The sequence below is a fragment of the Phytophthora parasitica genome (assembly GCF_000247585.1).
Source record: "Phytophthora parasitica INRA-310 unplaced genomic scaffold supercont2.51, whole genome shotgun sequence".
NCBI lineage: Eukaryota > Oomycota > Peronosporomycetes > Peronosporales > Peronosporaceae > Phytophthora > Phytophthora nicotianae.
Genome location: NW_008649037.1, coordinates 15201 through 38392, shown reverse-complemented (window position 1 = coordinate 38392; position 23192 = coordinate 15201). Strand labels below are relative to the sequence as shown.

The following is a 23192-nucleotide window of genomic DNA, read 5'->3' as shown; positions in this document are numbered from 1 at the left end:
GTAGTCGGACATTCTGTCTCGAAAGGATGGCGCAGCATAATGCTGTGCAACTGCTGACCTTGATCCTGACGAGCGCGTATTGGTTTCGTCCGTGCGGAGCGGTGGATGTTGGAGAGGCGGAGGAAAGCGCGTCCACCTGTTCTAATGTCACCACCGTCTCCACCCCGTCCAACTCCACGTCGTCCAGTACTACAATACAGATTACAGATGCGGGCTGCACGTCCAGTGTGGTGAAGGTGAGAGGAACGACGCTGGACCTTCGTCACCGAGATATTGCAGCTGTCACGAGCTTGCCGACGGTCAGCACCGTGTACGTGTGTGGATGGTGTGTTGGATCCTATGACAAGTTGCTGATGTGTACTATGAGAACAGAAAACTTGACAACAACGAGCTTCGCGCATTCACGACAAGTAGCAACATATCGGAGCTGTACGTGGTTAGTTGGGGAGTTTGTGGTACTGTATTGTTTGCATTACTGACTGGACTATTGTGCTATTAAGATACATGTCCAACAACAGCATTCCAGCGATAGATGAATTCAAGTTCCCAACAACACTCACACTTCTGTACGTGACATATATTGTGAATTCAGTCGAGTAATTTACTAACATAGTGATAAATAATTAGGGACCTCGCCAATAATGCTCTGGGGGATCTCGCAGCCGCTGACCTTCCGCCGTCGCTTCAATACCTGTACGCTACAGTGACATGGTCTTCGTAATTCGAGTGATCTAACGTCTCTTATGATGAACTTATATGGTGCAGCAATTTATCTGGCAACCTGATCGGCTCTTTATCCAACGTATCCTTCCCATCCAGCTTACTACGTTTGTACGTGTTTTGGTTAAATGTTTTTATTGCAAAACTTTGTGAAATGCTCACACGTATCGTCACAGGGACGCGGCCGATGCCAATATCGCTATATTGGAGAATTTTTCCTTCCCAAGCTCGCTAACAACGCTCAATTTGCCGAACAACCCCATCACTACGATCAAAGGCGTCATTTTCCCAGACTCCCTCACAGAGTTAACCTTGATCGCCACCGCAAACTCCGCCACTACATCATCTGCATCCGTAGTTACTCCAGACGAAGCCCGTGTATTGCAAACGACTGCAGAGGACCCTACAGAGCAGACTATCAGTGTATTGGAAGAGTTTGAAGTGCGTCAGAGTGACGCTGACAGGTTCGAGAAGTTGACACTGTGGGATGTTTCCACTACGTCCACTCTCAGCTGCTCCGACTCGAACGCAAACCCTCGCTACGTGCAAGACACAATGTTGTGTGTGCTATCAGATAATGAATTCGCTGACAAGTACGAGCATGTGCTTCTAGCAGCATCCAGTGGGTCCACGGCAGGCTCCATATGGGGCAAAGATGACTCTTCCAGCCAAGAAGTGGAGCGGATAGCGCTGAAAGAAACGCTGGACCAGCGACGCTCGTGGTTTTTGATAGGAGCAGCAGCTTTGCTCTCGGCATTCACAGTCATGCTTTGCGTCAACGGACTTTGCCTGAGTTTACGCCGGAGTGTCCGTGGTGCCTCGAAAGGTAAAAGCAACCAAGCCGCACTGACTAAGTCAAGAAGCGCCAGACCAAACAATTTCTGGAACGATAGCACCAGTATGGAACCAGATGATGAAGTCCATCATTTATTGACATCAGATCCACCAGCAGAAGCGCAGCCTGAGCCTGAATATGATGCGGAAACAGGAAACTGCACAGCGAAGAAGACGAAAGCTACCGACCCTCTCGTTCATCTCCTACAAGAAATTCCACACAGTGAAATTGACGGATCGCTCGTTACATATCGAGAACTACTATCACCAATACCTGAATCAGAAGAAAGCTCCTCTGCTTTCGTGTATTTCAAAGCTGCTTTCCACGGTAAGACCGTGGTGTTAAAAACTCTCAGTATCGCTGGATATCTCGAGAGCAAAAGTGGATTGGCTGAGTTATGGGGCTTTGTTGAGGAGATTCGCTTGAGCTCGACGTTGTCACATCCACAGATCGTTACGTTCTATGGATTTACCAAGGTGACTGACTCTGATGAAGGTGTCGCTCTTGCAATGGAATATATGGACAAAGGAGATCTGAATATGTTCATCCAAGACCACAAGCGATCACTGCAGAGGAAGCACGCGTTGATCAGAGACGACAAAAGTGACGACGACTACGACATTCGGTCGGACGATGAGATTGGTCCCTCACTTGATCGTCATGACTCTGGCAAGTGGAATTGGCGGGACTCCTCCGTCTACAAGAGCAAACTCTCCATCGCTGTCGAAGTGGCACAAGCAGTTCAGTACCTTCACTCGTTCACGCAGCCTTTGTTCCATGGCAACCTCAGTTCCCGGAAAGTTTTTTTGGATAGCGATTGGAACGTGAAACTCGGCGACTTGACTTGTTGCAGTGCATTGAGACGTTGGTCATCGTCTCACAAGAGCGACATCAGCTCCCTTCCTTCTACTGCAACGAGATCTTCTGGACGTAGCAACTGCAGCTCTCAGACTGCAGGGGAGGAAATCCACATGGACATGACGGTCTGGACAGCTCCAGAGGTCCTAGACGGCCGGCAATACACCCAGAAAGCAGACATCTACTCGTTCGGTGTGTTACTCTCACAACTAGCAACGTACGAGTGCACTTCAGCTGAACACTCAGTAATGGACGACACAGACGTACCAATGCTGAACAACACAGACAAGGAACAAACATCAGACGGAGAAGCACCGACTCCAATTCGACTGCTCATGTTCCGGTGTCAGGCTTTCCAGCCAGAGATCCGACCCACAGCAGACGAATTGATCCAGGAACTGCGTCAAATTCAACAAGAACTCAAGCAAAAAACACAATAGAGATTTGCCTCAGCCTGGACTTACCATTGATCTAGGGTGAGTGCTTGCAACCCGTGCACAAATTATCGTACATGCGTTCGATTCTTGACAAAAAAAAAGTCGTCCAATATTCGCTGCATATGACAACTAAAACTCGCTGCTAAACATCATCTAGGGAGAGATCCGTCTCGATGACGGTGCGATGGGTCTCGGTCCACTGCAAGAGCTTCTGCAGCTGGTCGAACGAGCAGGCCTCACGGAAATATCGCTCCAGTGTGGGCGACAACATGTTGAGTCGAATTGCTTCATTGCGCAGTGCAAAGAAGATCTTGAACAGCTTGGTCAGCTCCACGACTTCTTCATTGAACATTTGTTGGGCATGGCACTGTAGCTGCAGCTTCTGGTCGGCTGTGAGATTCAGCAGCGCGTCTAACTCCATCGCCAAGGGATTGTCCGAAAAGGTTTGCAACATTTGTACCTGTAACACGCGCGTACGCATGGCAGCGAGCTGACGTCCCACGAACACAAAGCACTTCCACACTGCTCGCTGTCGCTCTTCGTGCTGCATGGCAAGCGTTCGACGCTGTCGGTTGAGACGCATGAGCGACTGGAAGTTCGCGGGGTTCTGGATACTCGCGAAGGCCTCGGTGCGGCCTGTGACCACCTCAACGCGATTCTTCCAGTCAAACATCTGCGGAGAGTTCGGGCACGGTAGAGGACCAAAACCTGGACCGCTGAGACCCCATCGGTACGAGCGAACGAGGTCGCGATTGATTTGCAGACGCTTAATGCCATTCTCCAGCGTCTCCACGTACGTCTGCTGCTTCCTGCGACTTTCTCGCGCTGAGTCACGATTGCGTTCGAGCTTTTTCTCCTTCTTCTTGGCCTCTTCGTTCATGAGCGACTTGAGAATACTACTCACTTCCGGCTCTTCCGGTTTCCTCGCGATATTCACGAAGCCTGGTCCTCCAACTACACCCTTGGGCTGCAACGGTCTAGTCGGTTTGATTCCAGTAGGAGGCATCCCCATGGGGAAGGTTGGAGCCATCTCCACGTCGCTTGTCTGTCCGCTCTGAGGGTTAACCTGTTGCTGCATATTCATGTTCACAGGCATCTGCATGTTCATCCCCATGGACATTCCAGGGAGACCCATGGGCATCTGCATCCCCATTCCATTCATCTGAGCCATCTGAGCCATCTGCATCTGGAGCTGAAGCTGCAACTGCATTTGCATCGGCAACGGCATTCCATTCATCCCATTCATCCCATTGGTACCGTTCACTGCATTCGCGTTCATCCCATTCCCTCCGTTCATCATGGGCATCTGCATCTGCATATTCATCATGTTCATCGCTTGAGGACCCATCATCGAGTACATCAAGAAAGGATTCATCATCATCCCCTGCGGACCGAATCCGCTCGTTTGCTGCGACGGATCGTTCATATTTGTATCAGTATTGTTGGTGGGGGCTGTCTCCGCGCTGTTGGTCTTGTTAGCGCCGTCTCCATTAGCGCTGGATGGAGCAACGGGTTTTTCCTTCACATTGTTCGGCGGAGCTGTAGGCGTAGTGGACGACGACGTTGACGACGCTGGAGGTCGACGGTCTGGGCACTTCGCCATGAGCGACGCAGCACCATCAGCTACAGCAATTTCCAGAGCTGTAGGATTGGAAGGATTGGGCAGACGACGGTGAGCTGACGGGTTGCTGGGTTTATCAGAAGCCGGCGCGTTCGTGGTTGCAGGAGTCTGGTTTCCACTACCGAAGCTGTTCATCCAGTTGGGTGCTGCTCGCTGGAATTGCTGCTGTTGATACTGTTGTTGCTGGTATTGTTGCTGTTGCATCTGCATCTGTTGCTGTTGGAATTGTTGCATGTGATTCGGGTGCATCTGATGCTGGAAGCCCATCAAGTTCTGGCCTGCTGCAGGGTTAAACATCATGTTCTGCATCGCTGCGTTTCCTCTCTGGTCTCCGTCCAACTGCTTGGAGAACGTCCCGTCATTGCTGTCATCCAACATGTTGACGATATCCTCACTGAGAGAACGCTGAACGTTCGCCCGCGGTTTCTGAGGGTCTTCTTGAATGGGGGTACCTGGGTGTATGTGTGTGTGGTGCATCGTATTGGGCGAGGCGTTCTGCTGCTGCTCGTAGCCTGTAGTGGCGTTGAGATTGGACACGTGCATACTTGGGTTCGGACTGGCCGTGGAGCTGGCTGTGCTGGCTGTACTCATTTCGTCTGTGAACACGTCGAACTTCATGCCAAAGTTGGCGTCGTTCTCATTCCAGTCGTCCCATAAATTGCGGCTCATGTTGGACGATAGACCTCTGCCCAAGTACAAATATCATATTAGCACTGGTGTAACATTTCAAAATCTGTTCCATCTTAACGTACGAGAGCACGGGGTCTAGATGGAGAGGAAGGTCAGTCATGCCGAGATCCATGGACGGCTCATCGCCTTCGCCAGTCTGTTTAACAACAAGAAGGTCAGGGACGAGTTTCTGTGGCTTTTGAGAGAGACGAGGCGCGTACACCGAGGGCCTGGTAGGGCTGGTAGTGGAGCGTGGCCTTCTTGGTCTTGGGCGCCTTGGACATGCTGCTATATAGGGGCGTGAGCGGCCGCGAGTGAGTGGTCCGCTTGCCTGGTTCGCTGCAATTCGGCGTCTACCGCTGCAGTAACGCAGCCCTGTCGACAGAGTCGATGTTATGGCGGACACGACGGAGGAGGTGCTGAAACGTAATCAAAGGTCCAATTTAACTAGTACCCATTGGTTGAAAAGTGAACGTTATATGGCTATGATTGGCTGCAATTATTGTCATGTATATTCAAAATTCCACGGTACGCGTATTTCAGTAGAAGTTGACACCGCCTGGTAACGCCGTGTGATTGGGCCAAGGTCCGCCACTGAGAACTCGCAGCAATGTTGCCACGGGGCAGCGACCAGCTCCATTTACCGGCCAGGTAATAGAGACCATAGTGCATGTATTGAGCGATACGAACTGTACAGTACTTGTATCGCAATACGAGATGTCCTGGTCCAAGAAGGTCGTGCAAAACGCCGGAAGCGTGTCATAGAAATGGAAGTAGACAAGCTATTACCTTGCTGGCGTGGTACACACCATTGTATCGTTTTCAGATGGCTACAATCGCGATTGTCTTTTCCAACGCCTTTCAATCACATCCATCGCCGCCAGCGAACTGCGTGCCTGACCCAAGCTTGGCTTGGCAATAATACCCAGCCCAAACAAACTAATGCTGATTCATCAGGATGGTCCAGTTCTTCTCGTCAGATTCGTGAGGTGAGAATGCCTATAAATAGCCATACCTGCATGTCGATTGGCTAAAAGAAAATCCCTTACCCTTGCGGAACCGATTATTCGTTGGGAAGCTTCTCGCCTATTCTTGCCCTACAGCAGTCTTCGCTGACTGATTTACTACAAATCCAGTATGCAGCGTTATAGTCCCTCTCGGAACTGGTGGCTCTTGTTCGCGACCGCCTGCCGCTTGGACCCCGATGCGCAGCAGTAGCTTTTCGGTCTCGAGACAAACAAGCAGCAGTCGATCAAGATGTTGGTGTGGCAGGATGTGTTCACGGAGGACGAGGTGATGTCGGACTCCAACAAGGTTCTTCCGTGCAAGGACATGGAGGGCAACGAGGTGCCCGGTATGTTCCAGGTCGAGTCCAAGACGGTGGCCAAGGGCTCGGACAACGTCGACATCGGCTGCGGTGACGCCTTCGGCGGCGAGGAGGAGCAGATTGACGACTCGGTCGAGACGGTGAACAACGTCATCGACGACTCGATCGGCTTCGGTTACATCGAGACGGGCTTCGACACCAAGGGCGAGCTCAAGACGTATCTCAAGTCGTACTTCCGTAAGACCATGAAGCACCTCAAGTCGACGGGCGCCAGCGACGAGACGCTAACTCAGTTCAAGAGCGACGCCCAGGAGATCGTCAAGTTCCTCGTGTCCATGTTCAAGGAGCTGCAGTTCTACATGTTCAAGTCGTGCGACTCGGAGGCCGGTCTTGCCTACGCCTACTACCCGGAAGGCGCTCTCGCCCCCACTTTCTGCTACATCAAGTGGGGCCTCAAGGAGGTCAAGTTCTAAGCGCGTGCGAGCGCTAGAAAGGAAGTCTTACCGCTTCTTTTTCTTCTTGACCCGCGCATTAAACTCTAATTAATGCCCCTTACTTCATGTTCAAACTAGATCTATGTGTTTCTTACTTCAGGTTATTTAGCGTTCGATGACGATGGCAACGACGCTGAGTCCCAGAACGGTAAACAGCACCGCCAAGATCTTAAGAGTGAAGATCCTGAAGTCCAGTTGCTCCACTTCCTCGCTTTTCTTCTCCACATCGCCGACGCCATGGTCATAATGGAGCGGGATGAAGTCCACGCGTCGGAATCCTTGGGTGTTGCGCAAATGTTCATTCTCCAATCGGAAGAAGCTCCAAAATGTACGACGAAATAGCTCCAATACCATAGTGAAAGGCTGCAAATACAGTGGCAGCCAGCGAGCAGCGCCACGCGGCGGAATGAGCGTCAAAGTCCACGCGAAACGCAGGAACAGATCGGCCACAATAGCCGCATAGTAGACCCATTTCCTCGAGAACATTTGCGAGTCGCCCAAAAACTTAAACTGCGGTCGACCAAGTCCCCAGTCCATCGTCACATCCCATATCCACGTGTACAGTGAGCTAGCAGTGAACAGCATGAGCCATGCGACCACGAACATACGCACTCGTGACGCATTCTCTTCGCTGTTGTCGCTATGCAGCGGATGAAATAACCCGAAAAGAACCACAACTTGGGTGAGTGCGTACTTGGCAGCATTAGGTAGATGAGGCCACCACGTTTTCGTGTCATATACACGACGAAGATTCTGCAAGAAGCGCCACCACAAAGGCAATGCACAGACCAGCGGAACCACAACGTTAACGTAGTAAACATTGTCCGCACAGGTCGGTTCGTCGTCCGTAGGCATGAACTGTAACCCAGACGCATTACTGCCGGGCGGGATGACATCTTTACGTAAGAATTCTTTGGTAGCGAAGAAACAAACGGACCAGCTGACATCTTGTGTGACTTTGACCGTACTGGTAAGATAGTCGCCCACGAACGTGTGGAAGAACGACACGGGGTATAGTGGCGACCATATAACCTCCCACAATGTTCGTAGCATGCCGAGTTGCTGTCCCCATGGACGGATAGCGTAGAAGTAGAAGGTGTACAGGAACAACGCCAGCGGATAATACCCACGATGCAGTAGCTCCTCTGGGAAATAACCATTCACTACCTTGTAGTAAAGCAGTACATTAGCCAAATAGACGATGGTCATGTTGGTGGCGTCACTGAATACTTGAGGGTACGACTGCACTCGTCGCGGATTCAACTCGAAGATGTAGCGGTAGTTGATCCGAGCTGCACGCCACACGTAGAGTGACACTCCTACCAGCCAATGCAGCAGCAATAGACAGCCAATTCCACGGTAGACTGGATACGCACGAGTGCGAACCAAGTCAAGGAGGTGGTTTTCACGGCCACTGTGGAATGTAGGAACCACGAGCGAGTCCCAGCACACCCAGATCAACAAGATGAGACAGGAACCAGCCTTAATGCCCAGGTAGATGTGACCCCAGTTGACAAAGTCCTCCTTCTTGGTCATAAGTGTCGCCACTGCAACGTGCATATTTCCATCGCAAAACCAGTTGGCAAACGACTGCTCCAAACGCTTCAGCAGCTCTGAGCATCGCTGCGCCTTGGCAAACTCGAACGTCTGAAGCTTGGTTTTCTGCTGTTCACGCTGATCCGCTGGGAAGCTGGCAATCTTGTCGTAGCGCTTGAGAATCTTCACGAATCCAGTGTAATTGAGCAGTGCAAAGTTGTGCAACAAGTTCAACAAGCGATGCAGTTCGACTAGCGAATTCTTGAGCGATTCTTGAGCTGTAGCTGTCGCATTCTCTCGGTACTGTGCCTGCAAGTGCTCGAGCTGCTCGGCCAATTGCGCTGTGTGGCGCATGTAAGCGTGCTCTACATTACCGTACTCGTATTCCAGCGCCTCCTCGAAAGCGACAGGCGTGGAGAGCAGCGACTGCAGCTGATCAGAATCGGTGGAGGTCGGTGGCGTCCCTGGTAAGCGTAAGAACGGGAGTTTGCTGCTGATTTTCTTGACTAGTTGCGTGCTGCTCCCTGTGGCCATGGGGCGCCACTTGTGGCCACTCAGCTCATTGGCTTCCATGTCCTCGGCTCGCACATCGACCGTCGAGCTTGATGCAGCGGCAACGGACAACGCTGCATCAATCTGCTGCTGCCGTTCCAATAGCCGCTTCAGCCCGTCGTAGTCCAGATAATCACCTCGCCACTCAGCGACCGAATTGTCGCGCAGCCGCAAGCTGAAGTTCACCATGGCCGGAGGATCCGCTTGTGGCAATCGCGATCGAATGGAAGTATCGTCGGAATCAGACGCTTTGATAAATCTGATGAGCCTGTAAAATGCTACAACGAGCTAGACGTGTATCAAAGGAGCCAATCGATAGGCGGAAAGTCACTTCGTGGCTGTCGTTTTAGTGCATCGTCTTTACTTGTTATTTGTATTGGTATATTTCCCCTAACCTGTTTATTAACGAGTTAGATAAAAATCTGCTATCGGCGAATAATTTGTACGGTAACTAACATAAGGCATTACCGACGACACTGTCCAAGTAATCTTACGTGTATGTATGCATATTAGGCACCAGTAGCTTTGGAGTTTGATGCTATTAGTCTCCGCAAGCCACTGGTAATGAAATGTGTTGGTTTTTGTAGTGCCGGAATGATACTACTTCCGCAGTGCCGCTAGCCGCATGGAGAGGTCGTCCTGCGACTTCTTCTCTCGTGTAGCCTCTGTGGTGGGCAGCTCTGTGCCCACATGGCCTGCCGAGTCGAGCTGACCTGCAACCTTCAGCCCGTTCTCGTCCGCGACCATCTGAATGAGGTCGTCCACCTGGTCGGCAGGTGTCGAGAGCGATGTGCCGCTGCTCATGGCGCCCTCCATGTAGGCGGAGCGCACATCCATATCCTCAAAGTGCTTCTCGAACTGGTCCATGGTCTGCGAGATCTTCTCCACGTTCATGGACTCCATGACCGTGTCCATGCCCTTAACCACGCCGCTCATATTGGCCTTGAGCTGGCCCATGCTGATGGCCGTCTGCACGCGCGCCGCCACAGCGTCCATCCGCGAGGCCAATTGCAAGTAGCTCAGCGCCTGGTTCTTCTCGCGGATCACGTTCTGTGCGTAGATTTTGGCGCCTTCCATGTTGCCCTGCTCGATGGCCTTCTTGAGTTTGGCCTTTTGTGCCACTTGGTTCTTCTCGCACTTCTTGGCGTTGCGCAGAAGCGTCTTGGCCGTGAACTTCATATTGAATAGCTCGTCCTCTAGCTTGTTCTTGCGCGAGAAGATGTTCATCATGGCGTTGTGTTCGTCGATATAGTCTACTGTCTAACGCCGCGCGAACTCGCTTGGCGTCGCTCCCTTCTTCGCTTCGCGGATAAATTGTAGTGGATTCTGAAGGGCAACATAATATTGTATTATGTTGCTGAATTCTGCGTATGTTGCGATAAGGTTGCTGAAATGGTCAGTTAGCATAAACTTCAACGTCGAAGTTTTTTATGTAAAAGATTCACTTTTCGAATATCTCGCCTACCGCTGAAGCCCCGCAAGACAGCAAACCACCAAGCACGCAGCATGCCGAAGGGAAAAGACAGCTACTACGCAGTCGCTAACGGTCGCCAGCCCGGCGTCTATAAGTCCTGGGACTCGGCCAAGGCGCAGACGAACGGCTACTCTTACAACCAGCACCAGCGGTTCGACACGCAGGCCGAGGCCAACGCCTACATGGCTGGCTACAACGGTGGCACGGGCAAGGCCGGAAACCCGCCGCTTCGTGAGTGAGCTGCTGTCGAACCATGGTGGAGTGACATCGAAGACAAGTGACAGCAGGCCATCTACTTCCCCGAAGTTACTGATGATTGGAGCGTCTCCACCATCTACTCCTCGTATATGTTAGTGTCGTTCTCCTAAGCCACCACCGGATAAGCGCATTGAGGAAATCTCTAACTCATAAGGCAAAACCCAATATGGTTACGATGGCAATACGTCCTCGTGACCGTAATTGACGTCAATCTATGGCTACAGGCATCTTTTACAGTAAAATTTCGGTTACCAATTCTAGTTAAAGAGTTCTATCGCCATTTTTGGTTTTACGCCGCCAGATCTCCAAAGCAGAGAACCATGATGAACGATCTCGCAACGACGGAGCCGCTGGTGCTGCCCGCACATGTGACCCGCCAGCACCACAGCCACAGCGTGGATGGCATGAGCCCGCGCGCACACAACACCGTTAGCTCTGCTGCCACGCTTGCCGCAGCTGCCGAAGAGAACATCCCCACGCATCATGTTCGTCGCCTGTCCACGGGCCAAATAGCCGACGAGGCCCTCCCCAGGGAGCGTATCGACATTATCAACGAATTCCTCCAGGAGCGCGTCACTACCCGACCGCTTATTGGAGTTGTGTGCGGATCAGGCCTCGGTGGACTTAGCAAGTGCCTCTCCAACCAGGAGGCCATCAAATACGAGGATATCCCGCTGTTTCCTCGCTCGACTGTGGAGGGCCACGAAGGCGAACTGGTCTTTGGCGATCTCGAAGGGTTCCGTGTCGTGTGCATGCGCGGTCGCTTCCATTGCTACGAGGGCTACGCAATGCGCGAGACGGCACTGCCTATTCGCGTCATGTATCTATTAGGCATCAAGTACCTATTGGTCACCAACGCTGCGGGTGGTTTAAACCCCGACTTCAACGTGGGCGATCTCATGATCCTCAATGATCACTTGAATATGCCAGGATTGTCGGGCCAACATCCTTTGATCGGCCCCAACGACTCTCGCTTCGGCTCAAGATTCACACCGCTGTCGAACTGCTACGACAAGAAGCTACAAGATCTAGCATTCAACGTGGCTGAGAAGCTTGGTCTTGCTCACAAGATTCGAAAAGGAGTATACTGTTTCGTGTCCGGACCGACGTACGAGACACCAACGGAGTGCCGCTTCCTCAGACTGGTGGGAGGTGATGCCGTTGGCATGAGCACGGTACCCGAGGTGATCGTGGCTGCTCACTGCGGGCTGAAAGTGATCGGACTATCGCTGATCACCAATAAGGCGCTTTTCCCTGGTGAAGAGCGAGAGGCGGCCTCACACGACGAGGTCCTCGAGACCGTCCAGGCCACGCAGAACGACATCGAGACGTACGTGCGAGACCTGATTGCAGCAGTTGGCTGGCAGCACCACTCGTAGGGCGACGAGCGTGTTTTTAAGTTATAGGTTTTCTAGCTATGTGCTAGATAAATAATCGAAAAAGTGATAGCAATCATTGACACCTCACATTTGAAACGTTTGTGCGAGACCTTGCGCTTTTGAAGTTATAGATTTGTTGATACTATAGAACGACATGTTGTTGACGAATTTTTGCTGGCATGAATACTACATCCGAGGTCTAGCGTTTGGATTTTTTCTTTTGCTGAAGAACAGGGCAAAATATGTAACATGAGTTATGCTTTGTTTTTGCCTTGAGTTCTATTGATCATATTTGCCTGTCGTTTTGAGTTTGAAACTATTGGGCTGCTATCCCCCACTTACACGCTCTTCGCAGACCGCTCGAAAAACTTGATGCATCCGTCGTAGCTCGCGCTTACAATCAATCCAGTGCATGCGTTTGTGTTCACATCGTCGCTTGCTTCGAGCTTTGACTTGACCATGGCAAAGGTACTCGCTGGGGCAAACAAAGCAACCGTGACAATGCCGTTGGGAGGTTCAGCAGCTGCAGAGTTGTGATAACCATCAAAAAGTTAGCTATAATGACATACTCTATCCCCCCCCCCCCCATCGGCTTACCGTACCTGTAAAGAACTCGTAAGAGGAATTGCGATCTTGCTTGCTACTTTTCACGATGCTCATAGACCGAAGGTATCTGATAGATGATAGAGATCATTACGATGACAAACTACAGCGGTCACAACTGTTTGAAACCCAACAAACCTTGCTTTGTTCCAAACGTAGACGGATCCGTTTTCGGACCCACATATCACAAAGTCTCCGTCTTGGCTAGAAGGAATCAACAGCATTACACCTCTTAATTGAAAATGCTACAACATTAGCTGATCGCACCTGAATCGTCCCTTAATCTGGAGATGCCCGTTGACGAGACCTTTGTACTTGCATATTCGAGAATAATTGTCTACCGAGAAGAGCCTCATGCGCGAATCGTTCGTGCTGACCAGGAAATATTTGCCTTCTGGATCGAACTCGATACCCGTGACTTTCCGTCCCTTTCTCATTGATCCGCGACTGTTTCGACACTCGATTTGAGTGTAATAGTTCATCTGTTGGTGCGAGTTGACTTGGTAGAAGATGCACTGGCCGTTCAGCAAACCAACAATGGCGCGTGTACCACTCGGGTTAAAACTGGCAGCAGTGATCATCACTGGTGTCTGGACATAGGACACCACACAGCCGTCTGGAATATCCCACACACGCGCTTTATTATCAAAGCATCCGGACAGGAAATATCGATCCTCCTGGAATTTTCAAACGTGTCAAAAAGTAACACTCCTAGATATGGTTCAAGGATTCTACAAACCTTTGGATGGAAGTCTACTGCAGGTACACTATCAGGGTGATGAAATACGTGCAAGCAGTCTTCGCGTGAAATATGCCACAGCCGAACAGTCTAGAGGACATGTAAGCGTACCGTTAGCAAACTCTATAATGATAAGATGCTTGCCAATCAAACCTTGTCCATCGATGCCGACAGGATGAAATTGCTGCGACTCCACGATACATCAACAATGGGCATTGTGTGTCCCTAAGGTAATGATATCAAGATATCAGTAAAATAATTTGTTCAGTTCTAGAACCTGGACGTTCAACGACTTACCTGGTAAGATCGTTCTGGTTCAGCGTCGAGAATATGCTTTTCATCGCTCTCTCGTGCCAGTTTTGCATCTTCTTCGGAGCTGATTTGAACTTTCCAAACGCGTAAGATGGCGTCTTGTCCTCCGGACACCAGTCGAGCGCCATCATGACTGAATTTCATCGTCCAAATGGTGCCAGTGTGCTTCGATAATGTCTGTGCTAAGCACAAGTCTTCGAGATCCCGTTTTTCTTTCTTGCATGATGTCACCTGATCATACACAGCTCACCCGGTCAGCACCGAGTAAAATAAAAAGCGATAGCTATACAAACAGTACCGGGACATGATTTCTTTTCGTGGGCTCTTTTGTCTTGGACTTTATCGGGAACTTGGCCATGATTTTGGTAATCGAAGGTCGTCTGGTCCTGGTCCGTTTGGCCTGTACAGAATTTACTCGGTAAAAATGTTCATTTACGCTATTTCTAGTATCCCATAGCTGCACCTCTTCTTCTTGTGGAGCTACGAAGTCGTTTGGGAAAATAGAGTAAGAGTCTGCTGGCATGCTGGACAGATCTCGGATGTCGAAGACTTCTCCTGTGTCTTTATTTTTCACTATGTACTTGCTGTCGTCCGGGTCGATGATTTTATTCTCGAGTTCAGGGTCACCTGATTGCTGGTTTGTAATGGTGATAGCAGCTAAGATTTCACCATTGATTAGAACCAATTCCTAATCGCACTAAAGCCACGCTAACGCACCTGCAGACGCTTGTCGTGTGGCATCTGCCTCCGCATCTTCCTGCGCATCGTAAAACTACACAAAGTGATCACCAAGCTGAGTATGTTCTAAAACTGACAATGCGACGCACATCTTCGTCCGACATGAGTCCACTCTCTTCGTGTCTGGACACTCGGCCGTGTTCCGAGCGAGTAGCAGTCGACGCGGCGGGGATTGGGACGGGTGGAGCCATGCTGCCTCCAGTTCCATTATGAGCCTCTGTCGTCGCCATATTCCTGCAGTTTCCCCTCGACTTTAATGGGGCTGGAAGTGTCTGCGCCAAACGACTAAAAATAAACTTCAACCAAATGACCATCATTCCTGATCTTGAAGCGACGCATTTTTAAGGATCTGCATTTCGGATTTCACTACGAACGAGACTACGAGATAATGACGATCGCCACCGCATCGGAGCCCGACTTCTTCTCGCTGCATACGCGTAAGCCTAAGACAATTGACGTGGAGATGCTAGACTATGGCTTCGTGGAGCGCTGTACCGATTTGGACGAGCTAAAGGGAATCCTAGCGATGCTCCGATCGGGTAAGGAAGGACGCTATCCGGACCTGGAGAAGGCCACAGAAGACCGCATTCTGGCTGTACTACCTGAGCGAGAGCGAACCAAAATCACACGTATGCGCTGTGGACCGACAGCCAACGAGTTGACTACCGAGATCGACGAATTGGCCAGTTGGGCGGCTGCAATGGACGTGAAGAACGAGGCACTCAAGAGGCAGACACCCTTCAAACGAGAACTGCCACCTGTGCGAGGCCAGAAATCGTCTAGAGAAATGCAGTCGGAATGGGTTCGGGCTCCAACAAAATTGGCAAGTACAAAGAAGGCTGAACAGAAGAAGGCAAAAACTATTCCAGCGTACGACTTCAGGTCTTGGGAAAAGTATGACGTTGACAAAGCGTTGGATGAGATTGATCAAGAGAGCGAACGAGCACGGGAGCAAGCAAGAATGCAACAAGAGGAACAGGAAAAGCGCGCAGCAGCACGAAAGCGAGAACTTGAGTCTCTCTCCAAGTCAGTGGACCTGGAGAAGCTCCAGCCGGAAACTCGAAAACTGTATGCAGGATATGAGAAGCAAAAAGGAAACGATTGCTTCAAAGCAAACGAATTGGAGATGGCATTGCTCCACTACACCCGCAGTATGGCTTACGACGACACCGATGCTATTCTCTACGCGAATCGAGCACTCGTGCACCTGCGAATGAAAAACTTTGCAACTGCTGAAGACGATTGTACGCGTGCTACCCTGCTTGATCCGGCTTACATGAAAGGATGGAGTCGTCGTGGCATGACTCGGTACCGAAGGGGCAAATATGCCGAGTCGGTACAGGACTTTGAGGAGGCGCTACGGCTTGAGCCTGAGAATCGAGAGGTGACAAAACTGATGAAGGCTGCGAAAGAAAAACATGAAGAAGTCAATGGTGCTTTATTGAGCAACCAGATGTCGCCTACCAACCACGAGGCAGACGAAAACGAAGAGAAACCATTCAAGCGCTTCGAGATTATCGAGGATGATGATGGAGAAGAAATAAGTCAACAGAACCAACCATGTAAACGGAGCTCAATGGAGAAGCCCTTCACACGCTTTGAGATCATCGAAGCGGAGGGATCGGAGGACGAGGATGACGATTAACCAGGCGTTTTGATAGCAGGTTAACCCAGACAATGTATCGTATACCGATAACCATAACGAGAGACACCTTTATTGCTTGCATAACGAGCTGTAGTTCTCCCACCTGCCACACTTTTTTGAATACATTCCTGTGATCTAATCCGTTTCCATGTCGGTCGTCTGGCCAACCTGCTGTGTAGGCTGACGTACGACACCAAGTCCTGGCTTAGCTGTCGATAGGAAGTAGGAGCGAGTGTCACCGAAGGAAAGCACAGCCGCCTTCACGAGCATACCGGGCGAGAAAATCTCCTCAATCACGAGCTTGTCAATGTCGTGGTTCCGCACGTCCTCCAGTCTGATAGTTCCCGGGAAAGCCTCCTTCAACACGGTTTCGCCCACGCACAGAATGTCTACCATCACTTGTCGAGACGTGATCTTTACCACACGGCAGATGACAATGTCGCCGAGACGCAGCACTTGCACCGACGCTACTGTCTTGTTGGCCCGCGTCACCTCCACGACGTCCTGTGAGATGCGCCACTTGCCGCAGATAGATGCAAAGATGGCGTCGTCGCGTACGTAGGCTCCATTTCCGGCCTTGAGCTTGCCGTCCACCGCGGCAAGACGCTGACCAGGTACGGCGACTTCTCCTGTGCTGCTCATGTCGATCCGATTCAATTGTCTAATTTCAACAGCGTTGATTGGTTGATAGGACACTGAAGTTTTAATGCGCAAATTTCAAGTTTAGTAGCATTCTGAAGACAGGCAAGTGGACGCAAAGTGTCATGGTGCGCCTCAAGACACGCTACCTCGTGGTGGAGGCTACGGGCTCTCGCAAGCTGGCGGTCAAGAAGGAAGACATATTGGCTCTTATTCGCGAGTCCATTACGAAGAGCTATGGGGATTTTGGCTCCGGTTTGTCCCAGTACGCGTTCCAAGGTGGGCACTGAAAGACATCATTTTGAATGACACAAGTGTCTGACTGTGTGTTTCGATGCTGCAGTGTTATACTACAATATGAAAACTAGACTTGCAGTCATTCGGTGCGCGCGTGAAATGTGCAAAATGGTGGAGACGTCGCTGGTGTTCGTGACGTACGTGCACAACCAAGATGTCAGTCTTCGAGTGGCCCGCGTGTGCGGTAAGAGCAGCTCAGTTGCATACACCCAGGCTTTGTTGTAATGTGAACACTGTGTATGATGTGTGTTTGCTCAGGCTCAAGCCGCACGTGTAGAGAGCATCTGCTGAAGTTTTCGTTGGAGCGCGCCAAGACTCTGAATTTGTACAGCTCACAACCCAATTTTGACGAGGAAGTGCAGGCAGAAATCGCACTTGTGGATCCGCAATAATCGCACTAAGCTATTTAATGCTCAATCAAACATGCAAGCCAACGCAACAAATGCTTCAACGGTCGCAAACTCATCTGCTCCTTGTATGTATTGTCTGCTGCTTGAATGAAACTCGAGGAGCATGAGCCTGCCTACCGTTGCACGTGCTTCTGTCTGCTGACTGTCTATTCGATGGTCTTGCCCTGCTTCTCGTACTCGGTCTCGATCTGAGAGCAGTGGAAATCCACCTCCTCGAAGATCTCGCGCACGTTCTTGTCGGGTACCTCCATCAAGTGCTTGCTGCCGTTGACTGCGTCACGTACAGGAAAATAAATACAGAGCAACTATTAGACAACCGACTCTCAATTATCCCCAAGTATTGCTGCAGCGACGTACTAAAGTCCAGCTTGATCGTGGGCGCCGAGCCCGTCAGCGACGTCTGGTAGACGATTTCCGCCTTAGGGTTCACCTTGCGTGTCTGTTGCCAATACAAAATAATGGTCAGACAAAGAGCTCTACACTTCATTAAGCTTCGCAGCGCTTACCTTCTCCGCTGTCAGCTGTCTGTAGAATTCACTGCAGGCATTCACAGCCATCGAACGCCACCAGACATTAGTCACCACCAAAGAATACCACGAGCTAAGAAATCGGAGTACTGTAGGTACTAACCAGGCACCAGTTGCCCGTCGGTCGAAGCTGGAGAAGGACACCTTGGCCGACTTGAGGAAACGAACCACGTTGCGCGCCGCCATCCCTGCTGCTTGTTGGACTATCACCACCTCTCAATTCACGTCTTCCGCTAAAGTACAGTAGTGCACCCCGTTTTCTGTGAGATGAACCATATAGATTTTGCAAGCACATCAGGTTTCAGTTTCAGAACGCGAGGATATTTTTGCCATTGAAACATTATATCCGGAAGTTTATCAAAGAACCGGGGGCGCGAAAACGGGGTGCAGTACTGTAATGCGAACTTAAGCGGGATAAAGTACGATACTTGGATACTTTACATGCACTTTTCATTCAGCAGCGATGCCGGAGGAGCGCGTGATTGACCGAGAGAAACATTGCCCCTTCCTGCTTCGAGTCTTCTTTAGCACCGGTGCCCACAACAGGCATGACAACTACCGATCACTTCGTCATATTGGGTCGTGAATTGGCGTGTGGAACTGATCGAGGTTGCCATGGGTCTGCCTATTGATGCAGAGCGGATGCGTTCGAAGCGCTGGATGACAAGCCCATCGCCAACGAGTTGCACATCTACACGTGGTAAGCTATCGTAGCTAAGAGTCTGTGTCGATATTATATTTATAAAGCTGAACTGGCTGAGCGAATTTGATGCAGGCCCGACGCGACGCTGCGGGAGATTGCTGACCTGGTGCAAGACTCGAACGTCGACGCCCAGAAGCCCAACATGCGTCTGAGCATCTGTGTTGTATCGGAGACAAGAGATGGAAGGTGAGGCTGCGCTACTACTTCAACGGGTTGATATTTCTGTAGATGTCGGTGCCTGACCAAGTCGTTTACTACAGAGTGCTCATGAGAAAGGTGGGCTACGTCAACAGCAGTCGTCGTCGATGCGTTGACGACACCAAAACACTCGCGAGTGTGCGTTTCCATCCAGGTGATATGGTAGATATTGCGATGGTCGAGTAAGGGCAAGTAGCAGTAGGTAGGCAACAATACAGGCCAACAGGGCGTGTGTCTGAAAGATAGTATCTTCCTTCTCAAATCCGATATCATTTTTGACACTTTGCCACTGATTGCCCAAAGCAAAATGGTGCTGGTAAGTACGGACACGTTCCTGGCTAAGGTGACGGAGTTCTACGCGGAAGCGCAGGGCTCCAAGGGTTCAGTGGCCGTCTCCTGCAAGAGTGGTGCGTACTGTTTTACTGTAAGAGCGATTATCCCCGCCAAAGCGTTGCATTCTGAGGTGTACTGTTGTTTGGATTCAGTCCCCGTGGCCAAGGTGAACAATAAAGCTCAGCAGAAAATCCTCAAGCTCACGGTGGAGGACGGAGAGCACGTACTATTGTTTCGCGCCTGCAAGTACGGCAACAACAAGCACAAGAAGAAATACAGCACGGTGGTAAGGCTACATCATCATTAAATTCAATGATTCAGGGGATCAAGCGACTGACTTGACTGTGTTGCAGGTGACGGCGATGAACCACGCGTCGTTCCATGCGTCTCTGAGCCAGATCGTCAAGACCAAAGTGGACGTACCGGCCAAGGGCGCTGTCGGCAAAAGCACCAAGCGAGTGGTGGCTAAGGTCAAGAAGACCACGGAATAGATAGAGAGGCAATCAGGTCTAGAGATCCGAGTATAGCGGCGAATGGAAGAGTTCTTGATGATGATTACAAAGCTACAGGGTACTGTACTTGCATCTATCACTGCGTGGACGCCGGGGACGCAGCGACCATTTGGTCCTCGTGGACCTGTAAGTACGTGTTGAAGGCTGGCAGCTCGTCGATGACGCTCATGTCCCCCAACACGTCGCCTAAATAGTGATTGCGTCTGGATGTCCGTCGCCGTCCTTCCTGCAAACCGGTACCACACAGTAAACGCCCCACCATCGGCATGTAGTCGAGCATAAATCGTGGCTCTGAGTTCCCGCAGCTGCATCAGATAAAAACGAGCATGAGGTGGTATAACTGCAGCATGAGAAGGTCGAAGGACGCACCCTTTATATGCCAGCGGCAACTCGAACTTTGCCTTCAGCCGTGCCAAATCTGCTTGATGAGAACGTCGACGTGTGGCTTCCAGGGCGCTGTCCAATGTCCGCTGAACGCATTCCGAAGAAGAAGGTCCTTGGCTTCGCATCAATGACGCAGCAAGAGAGCTCGTCGAAGAGTTTAACATGTAAAGACTGGAGCGTCTCAACTCTAATGCAGCGAGACGTTCGCGCTCGCAGAGGAAGAAGGAATCCTATAACGAAAATCCTCTCAATTAACCAGTCAACAAGCCAAGCGACAAGCTGCACGTACCTCGATGTCATCGTCAGTTCTTGTCATCCAAGTATCCGCAACTGAAGCGGAGTCCGTGATCTGCGCTAACTCGGAGATGGCGTTAATATCCTCCAGTTTTTCGTCGCGACTTTTATCCTCTGGTTTCTTGCTCTCCGCTTCACCAGCTGCAAGTTCGGCCAGTAAATTACTGGTTAGAGCATCGAATGATGAGCCTCCTGTGGACCAAACAGTCCAAGCAGGGACATCAACGTGTGAGACCTCGTCTTCCTTGTTTGTGTCTCCATGCTGCCAACGCCACTGCGTCTTTGTCCTTGCATCCGACACTGGCAGATTCGCCTCTAGAAAATGCAGTGAACGTCGCACATCCCGCTCAAAGAACTCGCCCAACGCGTTAATGAGAGAAGGCGCTAACTGAAGCCCTTCAATGAACGCCACAAGGCGCATCCAAGTCGTAAACTCGTCCATCGAAGGCTTCTGAAGCTCACGACACAGTCGTCCAGGCTTTACGGGAAACGCATCAGGCAGCTGCGCACACGTTACTACAATAGGACACTTGGAATGCTTGGCGATGGAGCAAACAGCATTGAGGAAGCCCTTGTCGTCGTCGAAAACCAGATCCACATCCTCAAATAGCACGAGCGACAACGATGCTACTGTGGGTTTCTCCAAACTTTTTCGACCCTCGGATTGTCGTCTGCGTTTCTTCTTGTGCTTCTTCTTGCTCTTGTCGTCCTTGCCGCCTATGTGCAGCACTCGAGTGGATTGAGTAGCTTCGCCACAAAGTTCCACGACGCTCTTGCCGGAGCGATTCTGAGCCGCGTTGATCTCGATGATTTCGTAGCCTAATTCCTCAGCACAAGCGTAGACGGCAGCAGATTTACCAGAGCCCGACTCGCCCTCTAGAATGAACAGTCGACACAAGTCACCAACCTCGTCTTCGCTGTCACTGTCGCCGTCCTCAAAGGTAAAGAGCTCCGATGCAAAGCAATCCAGTCTCTCACTGTCACCTCCACCAATTTTCCAAGCACTCAGCCACGATGACAGCGTGTGAAGCGACTCATGATTCCCCACTAGACCACTAACATTCACAGGTAAGTAGCGATCCACCAAAGACAAATTCTGTTTGCGATCCAAGCGTTTTGCTCTGGCTTGTTCCAGTCCTTCCAGTAGTTCACGAACTTGCTTCTCGCGCAAGCCGTGAGCTTCGACCAATTCATCAATAAGCAACGTTTCCTTTTCTGCCAGTTTCGTTGCTGCCGCCTCTGCATTCTCAAAACGAGGGGAAGTCACATCGATTGTCTCGTTCACCTCAGCTGGAAGACTGGAGGCATCCAAGTACTCTCGGAACCAAAACTGCTCCGAAAACGAGGATTCCGTACAGACCTGGCCATTCATGGCTGCTCGTAGCTGAGCCATGACTTCATTGGACAACCTGCCGTCTGGTGCTGAATCGTCTTCAATAACTACTACATCTACAGAGCTGTCCGCTTTTCTTGGAGGTATTAGATCATTGGTGTTTGTGTCCATGTCTTCTTCATCCAGACGAACGGTTAAAACGTGCTGCACCCTCGGAAATAGTGGCAATGCCTTACTCCATCGACCCCCAGTTGTACCACGTCGATGTTTCCCTTCGTAACTGTCCCCATCTTCGTTGATTTCAACAACTCCATTATCGTTTTCAGCACTGCTACTTCGCTTGGTAGTGGAGCGGGCCTGAAAGAACGGGTTTGCTGTCTTCCCAGCGAAGAAAGCGAGATCTTTCTCGCGCGTCTGTCGAAGTTGTTCACGGAACAATGACACGGCCTCGATCTCCTGCATCTGCTTCTTTTCCTGCTCACTTAAGAAGAATGACTGTGCTGCCTTGTTAGCTCCAGGTGAGCTGGTCGTGGATCCGTTCTTCGAAGGTGGGGACGTTTTCTTCTTGTTCATGTCCAATTTTCTCTTGCGTCCACTAGTCGTGGCGTTCCCCTCTGCTGTTGCTTTCTTAGTGGCCGGTGGTGGTGTTAGGAATGAAGTAGGATTCTTCCTAGCAGCGACAGCGTCCAGTAGCTTCTGCTGCTGCTGCAAGATCTGTGCTCGTACAACTGCCTGACGTTTGGGTCGTCCCGAGCTCATTACAGCAGCAACATCCTCCATTGCCGAGTCCAATTCGAGACTAAAGCTCTCTATCTTCTTCTTCCTGCTTCTGTTCTTGCTCTCCTTCTTCTCCGATTGCGACACTGCAATAGCATTGGTCACTGGATTTTCCTCTACATTTGCATCCTGTTTGTCTACTGCTGTCTCCTTCTCCTTGACGCAGAAGAGAGCGATTGAAGGTTGTGACTTATCCAGAGCCGCGGCTCGCCGTGACGCCCTGGCCTTCTTCCTGGAGCCGCGTCTGGCCCAATGCGCTCTCTCGTCGAACTCCGTGTCATCTGCCTCGCTGTCGATCTCCTCCACGAGCGAGCGCTTCTCAGGGCTGATGCGCGTGATGGTCTCTTTGGCGCGCAGCTGGGAGAGACTGATGTCCAATGGTGAGTCGCTGGAACTGGCTGTGGGTTTGCTCTTGTCCTGCGGCTGCGAGTCCGAACCATCCGTAGCGTCCGAGGCCTCAGACTTGGAGCCGCTGAGCCACGAAGATAAGCCTTGAGACGCCATAGCGAGCGGCAGACGCAAAGCTCTTGACTGCCGTTCCCGCCAAATGTCCGTTGGCTTTAACATATAAAATTACTTTTGGATTAC

General features: G+C 50.9%; 15 protein-coding genes across 18 annotated transcripts; 8 read left to right on the top strand and 7 right to left on the bottom strand.

Moving 5' to 3' along the window:
* Nucleotides 1–3: 3 nt before the first annotated feature.
* On the top strand, nucleotides 4–3008 carry PPTG_15652 (TKL protein kinase). Its single transcript, XM_008912925.1, has 6 exons — nucleotides 4–310; nucleotides 373–429; nucleotides 501–566; nucleotides 628–693; nucleotides 766–831; nucleotides 897–3008. Exons 1-6 carry the CDS (start codon nucleotides 27–29, stop codon nucleotides 2851–2853), a joined length of 2496 nt encoding a protein of 831 aa, XP_008911173.1. The 5' UTR covers nucleotides 4–26; the 3' UTR covers nucleotides 2854–3008.
* On the bottom strand, nucleotides 2758–5577 carry PPTG_15651. Of its 2 annotated transcripts, XM_008912923.1 has the most exons (4): nucleotides 5362–5577; nucleotides 5224–5297; nucleotides 2878–5156; nucleotides 2758–2811 (listed from the first exon to the last, which is right to left on the bottom strand). In XM_008912923.1, the coding sequence occupies exons 1-3, from the start codon at nucleotides 5422–5424 to the stop codon at nucleotides 2993–2995; spliced, it is 2301 nt and encodes a 766-aa protein (XP_008911171.1). In that variant the 5' UTR covers nucleotides 5425–5577; the 3' UTR covers nucleotides 2758–2811; nucleotides 2878–2992. The 2 variants fall into 2 exon arrangements, with proteins under 2 accessions (XP_008911171.1, XP_008911172.1); XM_008912924.1 differs by having other exon boundaries at nucleotides 5224–5577.
* A 421-nt stretch (nucleotides 5578–5998) lies between these two features.
* Nucleotides 5999–7139, top strand: PPTG_15650 (hypothetical protein). The gene has a single exon (XM_008912922.1). It carries the CDS (start codon nucleotides 6398–6400, stop codon nucleotides 6938–6940), a length of 543 nt encoding a protein of 180 aa, XP_008911170.1. The 5' UTR covers nucleotides 5999–6397; the 3' UTR covers nucleotides 6941–7139.
* Nucleotides 6294–9313, bottom strand: PPTG_15649 (hypothetical protein). The gene has a single exon (XM_008912921.1). The coding sequence runs from the start codon at nucleotides 9236–9238 to the stop codon at nucleotides 7067–7069; it is 2172 nt and encodes a 723-aa protein (XP_008911169.1). The 5' UTR covers nucleotides 9239–9313; the 3' UTR covers nucleotides 6294–7066.
* A 71-nt stretch (nucleotides 9314–9384) lies between these two features.
* PPTG_15648 (hypothetical protein) lies at nucleotides 9385–10365 on the bottom strand. Its single transcript, XM_008912920.1, has one exon. The coding sequence runs from the start codon at nucleotides 10277–10279 to the stop codon at nucleotides 9650–9652; it is 630 nt and encodes a 209-aa protein (XP_008911168.1). The 5' UTR covers nucleotides 10280–10365; the 3' UTR covers nucleotides 9385–9649.
* Nucleotides 10366–10555: 190 nt separating this feature from the next.
* On the top strand, nucleotides 10556–10762 carry PPTG_15647 (hypothetical protein; the record flags this gene model as incomplete). Its single annotated transcript, XM_008912919.1, has 1 exon — nucleotides 10556–10762. The coding sequence occupies one exon, from the start codon at nucleotides 10556–10558 to the stop codon at nucleotides 10760–10762; it is 207 nt and encodes a 68-aa protein (XP_008911167.1).
* A 339-nt stretch (nucleotides 10763–11101) lies between these two features.
* PPTG_15646 (purine nucleoside phosphorylase I, inosine and guanosine-specific) lies at nucleotides 11102–12160 on the top strand (the record flags this gene model as incomplete). Its single annotated transcript, XM_008912918.1, has 1 exon — nucleotides 11102–12160. One exon carries the CDS (start codon nucleotides 11102–11104, stop codon nucleotides 12158–12160), a length of 1059 nt encoding a protein of 352 aa, XP_008911166.1.
* Nucleotides 12161–12498: 338 nt separating this feature from the next.
* On the bottom strand, nucleotides 12499–14782 carry PPTG_15645 (hypothetical protein; the record flags this gene model as incomplete). Its single annotated transcript, XM_008912917.1, has 11 exons — nucleotides 12499–12683; nucleotides 12763–12833; nucleotides 12902–12967; nucleotides 13031–13440; nucleotides 13503–13592; nucleotides 13656–13727; nucleotides 13800–14045; nucleotides 14113–14214; nucleotides 14278–14471; nucleotides 14532–14586; nucleotides 14642–14782. 11 exons carry the CDS (start codon nucleotides 14780–14782, stop codon nucleotides 12499–12501), a joined length of 1632 nt encoding a protein of 543 aa, XP_008911165.1.
* A 100-nt stretch (nucleotides 14783–14882) lies between these two features.
* PPTG_15644 (hypothetical protein) lies at nucleotides 14883–16331 on the top strand. The gene has a single exon (XM_008912916.1). It carries the CDS (start codon nucleotides 14941–14943, stop codon nucleotides 16195–16197), a length of 1257 nt encoding a protein of 418 aa, XP_008911164.1. The 5' UTR covers nucleotides 14883–14940; the 3' UTR covers nucleotides 16198–16331.
* On the bottom strand, nucleotides 15985–16888 carry PPTG_15643 (hypothetical protein). Its single transcript, XM_008912915.1, has one exon. It carries the CDS (start codon nucleotides 16837–16839, stop codon nucleotides 16333–16335), a length of 507 nt encoding a protein of 168 aa, XP_008911163.1. The 5' UTR covers nucleotides 16840–16888; the 3' UTR covers nucleotides 15985–16332.
* Nucleotides 16880–17978, top strand: PPTG_15642. Of its 2 annotated transcripts, XM_008912913.1 has the most exons (3): nucleotides 16880–17115; nucleotides 17180–17317; nucleotides 17392–17978. In XM_008912913.1, exons 1-3 carry the CDS (start codon nucleotides 16962–16964, stop codon nucleotides 17523–17525), a joined length of 426 nt encoding a protein of 141 aa, XP_008911161.1. In that variant the 5' UTR covers nucleotides 16880–16961; the 3' UTR covers nucleotides 17526–17978. The 2 variants fall into 2 exon arrangements, with proteins under 2 accessions (XP_008911161.1, XP_008911162.1); XM_008912914.1 differs by having other exon boundaries at nucleotides 17180–17978.
* PPTG_15641 (hypothetical protein) lies at nucleotides 17358–18379 on the bottom strand. Its single transcript, XM_008912912.1, has 4 exons — nucleotides 18174–18379; nucleotides 18050–18080; nucleotides 17901–17982; nucleotides 17358–17814 (listed from the first exon to the last, which is right to left on the bottom strand). Exons 1-4 carry the CDS (start codon nucleotides 18254–18256, stop codon nucleotides 17690–17692), a joined length of 321 nt encoding a protein of 106 aa, XP_008911160.1. The 5' UTR covers nucleotides 18257–18379; the 3' UTR covers nucleotides 17358–17689.
* Nucleotides 18380–18511: 132 nt separating this feature from the next.
* PPTG_23773 (hypothetical protein) lies at nucleotides 18512–19260 on the top strand. Its single transcript, XM_008912911.1, has 4 exons — nucleotides 18512–18616; nucleotides 18708–18770; nucleotides 18846–18959; nucleotides 19034–19260. The coding sequence occupies exons 1-4, from the start codon at nucleotides 18534–18536 to the stop codon at nucleotides 19155–19157; spliced, it is 384 nt and encodes a 127-aa protein (XP_008911159.1). The 5' UTR covers nucleotides 18512–18533; the 3' UTR covers nucleotides 19158–19260.
* On the top strand, nucleotides 19248–19866 carry PPTG_23772. Of its 2 annotated transcripts, XM_008912910.1 has the most exons (3): nucleotides 19248–19378; nucleotides 19457–19590; nucleotides 19658–19866. In XM_008912910.1, exons 1-3 carry the CDS (start codon nucleotides 19279–19281, stop codon nucleotides 19793–19795), a joined length of 372 nt encoding a protein of 123 aa, XP_008911158.1. In that variant the 5' UTR covers nucleotides 19248–19278; the 3' UTR covers nucleotides 19796–19866. The 2 variants fall into 2 exon arrangements, with proteins under 2 accessions (XP_008911158.1, XP_008911157.1); XM_008912909.1 differs by having other exon boundaries at nucleotides 19248–19590.
* A 26-nt stretch (nucleotides 19867–19892) lies between these two features.
* Nucleotides 19893–23171, bottom strand: PPTG_15639 (hypothetical protein; the record flags this gene model as incomplete). Its single annotated transcript, XM_008912908.1, has 3 exons — nucleotides 19893–20121; nucleotides 20186–20430; nucleotides 20490–23171. 3 exons carry the CDS (start codon nucleotides 23169–23171, stop codon nucleotides 19893–19895), a joined length of 3156 nt encoding a protein of 1051 aa, XP_008911156.1.
* Nucleotides 23172–23192: the final 21 nt, after the last annotated feature.

Coding starts and splice junctions, on each gene's coding strand:
- PPTG_15652 (XM_008912925.1), top strand. CDS start 27: ATGGCGCAGCATAATGCTGTGCAACTGCTGACCTTGATCCTGACGAGC. Junction 311..372: donor TTGCCGACGGTCAGCACCGT/GTACGTGTGTGG, acceptor CTATGAGAACAG/AAAACTTGACAACAACGAGC. Junction 567..627: donor CCAACAACACTCACACTTCT/GTACGTGACATA, acceptor ATAAATAATTAG/GGACCTCGCCAATAATGCTC.
- PPTG_15649 (XM_008912921.1), bottom strand. CDS start 9,238: ATGGTGAACTTCAGCTTGCGGCTGCGCGACAATTCGGTCGCTGAGTGG.
- PPTG_15642 (XM_008912913.1), top strand. CDS start 16,962: ATGGTGCGCCTCAAGACACGCTACCTCGTGGTGGAGGCTACGGGCTCT. Junction 17,116..17,179: donor GTCCCAGTACGCGTTCCAAG/GTGGGCACTGAA, acceptor TCGATGCTGCAG/TGTTATACTACAATATGAAA. Junction 17,318..17,391: donor TCGAGTGGCCCGCGTGTGCG/GTAAGAGCAGCT, acceptor GTGTTTGCTCAG/GCTCAAGCCGCACGTGTAGA.
- PPTG_23772 (XM_008912909.1), top strand. CDS start 19,279: ATGGTGCTGGTAAGTACGGACACGTTCCTGGCTAAGGTGACGGAGTTC. Junction 19,591..19,657: donor AGAAGAAATACAGCACGGTG/GTAAGGCTACAT, acceptor ACTGTGTTGCAG/GTGACGGCGATGAACCACGC.
- PPTG_15651 (XM_008912923.1), bottom strand. CDS start 5,424: ATGTCCAAGGCGCCCAAGACCAAGAAGGCCACGCTCCACTACCAGCCC. Junction 5,298..5,361: donor AGCCCTACCAGGCCCTCGGT/GTACGCGCCTCG, acceptor GTTGTTAAACAG/ACTGGCGAAGGCGATGAGCC. Junction 5,157..5,223: donor CATCTAGACCCCGTGCTCTC/GTACGTTAAGAT, acceptor GTACTTGGGCAG/AGGTCTATCGTCCAACATGA.
- PPTG_15641 (XM_008912912.1), bottom strand. CDS start 18,256: ATGGCGGCGCGCAACGTGGTTCGTTTCCTCAAGTCGGCCAAGGTGTCC. Junction 18,081..18,173: donor CGACGGGCAACTGGTGCCTG/GTTAGTACCTAC, acceptor GAATGCCTGCAG/TGAATTCTACAGACAGCTGA. Junction 17,815..17,900: donor CACGATCAAGCTGGACTTTA/GTACGTCGCTGC, acceptor TACGTGACGCAG/TCAACGGCAGCAAGCACTTG.
- PPTG_15643 (XM_008912915.1), bottom strand. CDS start 16,839: ATGAGCAGCACAGGAGAAGTCGCCGTACCTGGTCAGCGTCTTGCCGCG.
- PPTG_15648 (XM_008912920.1), bottom strand. CDS start 10,279: ATGATGAACATCTTCTCGCGCAAGAACAAGCTAGAGGACGAGCTATTC.
- PPTG_15644 (XM_008912916.1), top strand. CDS start 14,941: ATGACGATCGCCACCGCATCGGAGCCCGACTTCTTCTCGCTGCATACG.
- PPTG_15650 (XM_008912922.1), top strand. CDS start 6,398: ATGTTGGTGTGGCAGGATGTGTTCACGGAGGACGAGGTGATGTCGGAC.
- PPTG_23773 (XM_008912911.1), top strand. CDS start 18,534: ATGCCGGAGGAGCGCGTGATTGACCGAGAGAAACATTGCCCCTTCCTG. Junction 18,617..18,707: donor AGCACCGGTGCCCACAACAG/GCATGACAACTA, acceptor CTATTGATGCAG/AGCGGATGCGTTCGAAGCGC. Junction 18,960..19,033: donor TCGGAGACAAGAGATGGAAG/GTGAGGCTGCGC, acceptor CGTTTACTACAG/AGTGCTCATGAGAAAGGTGG.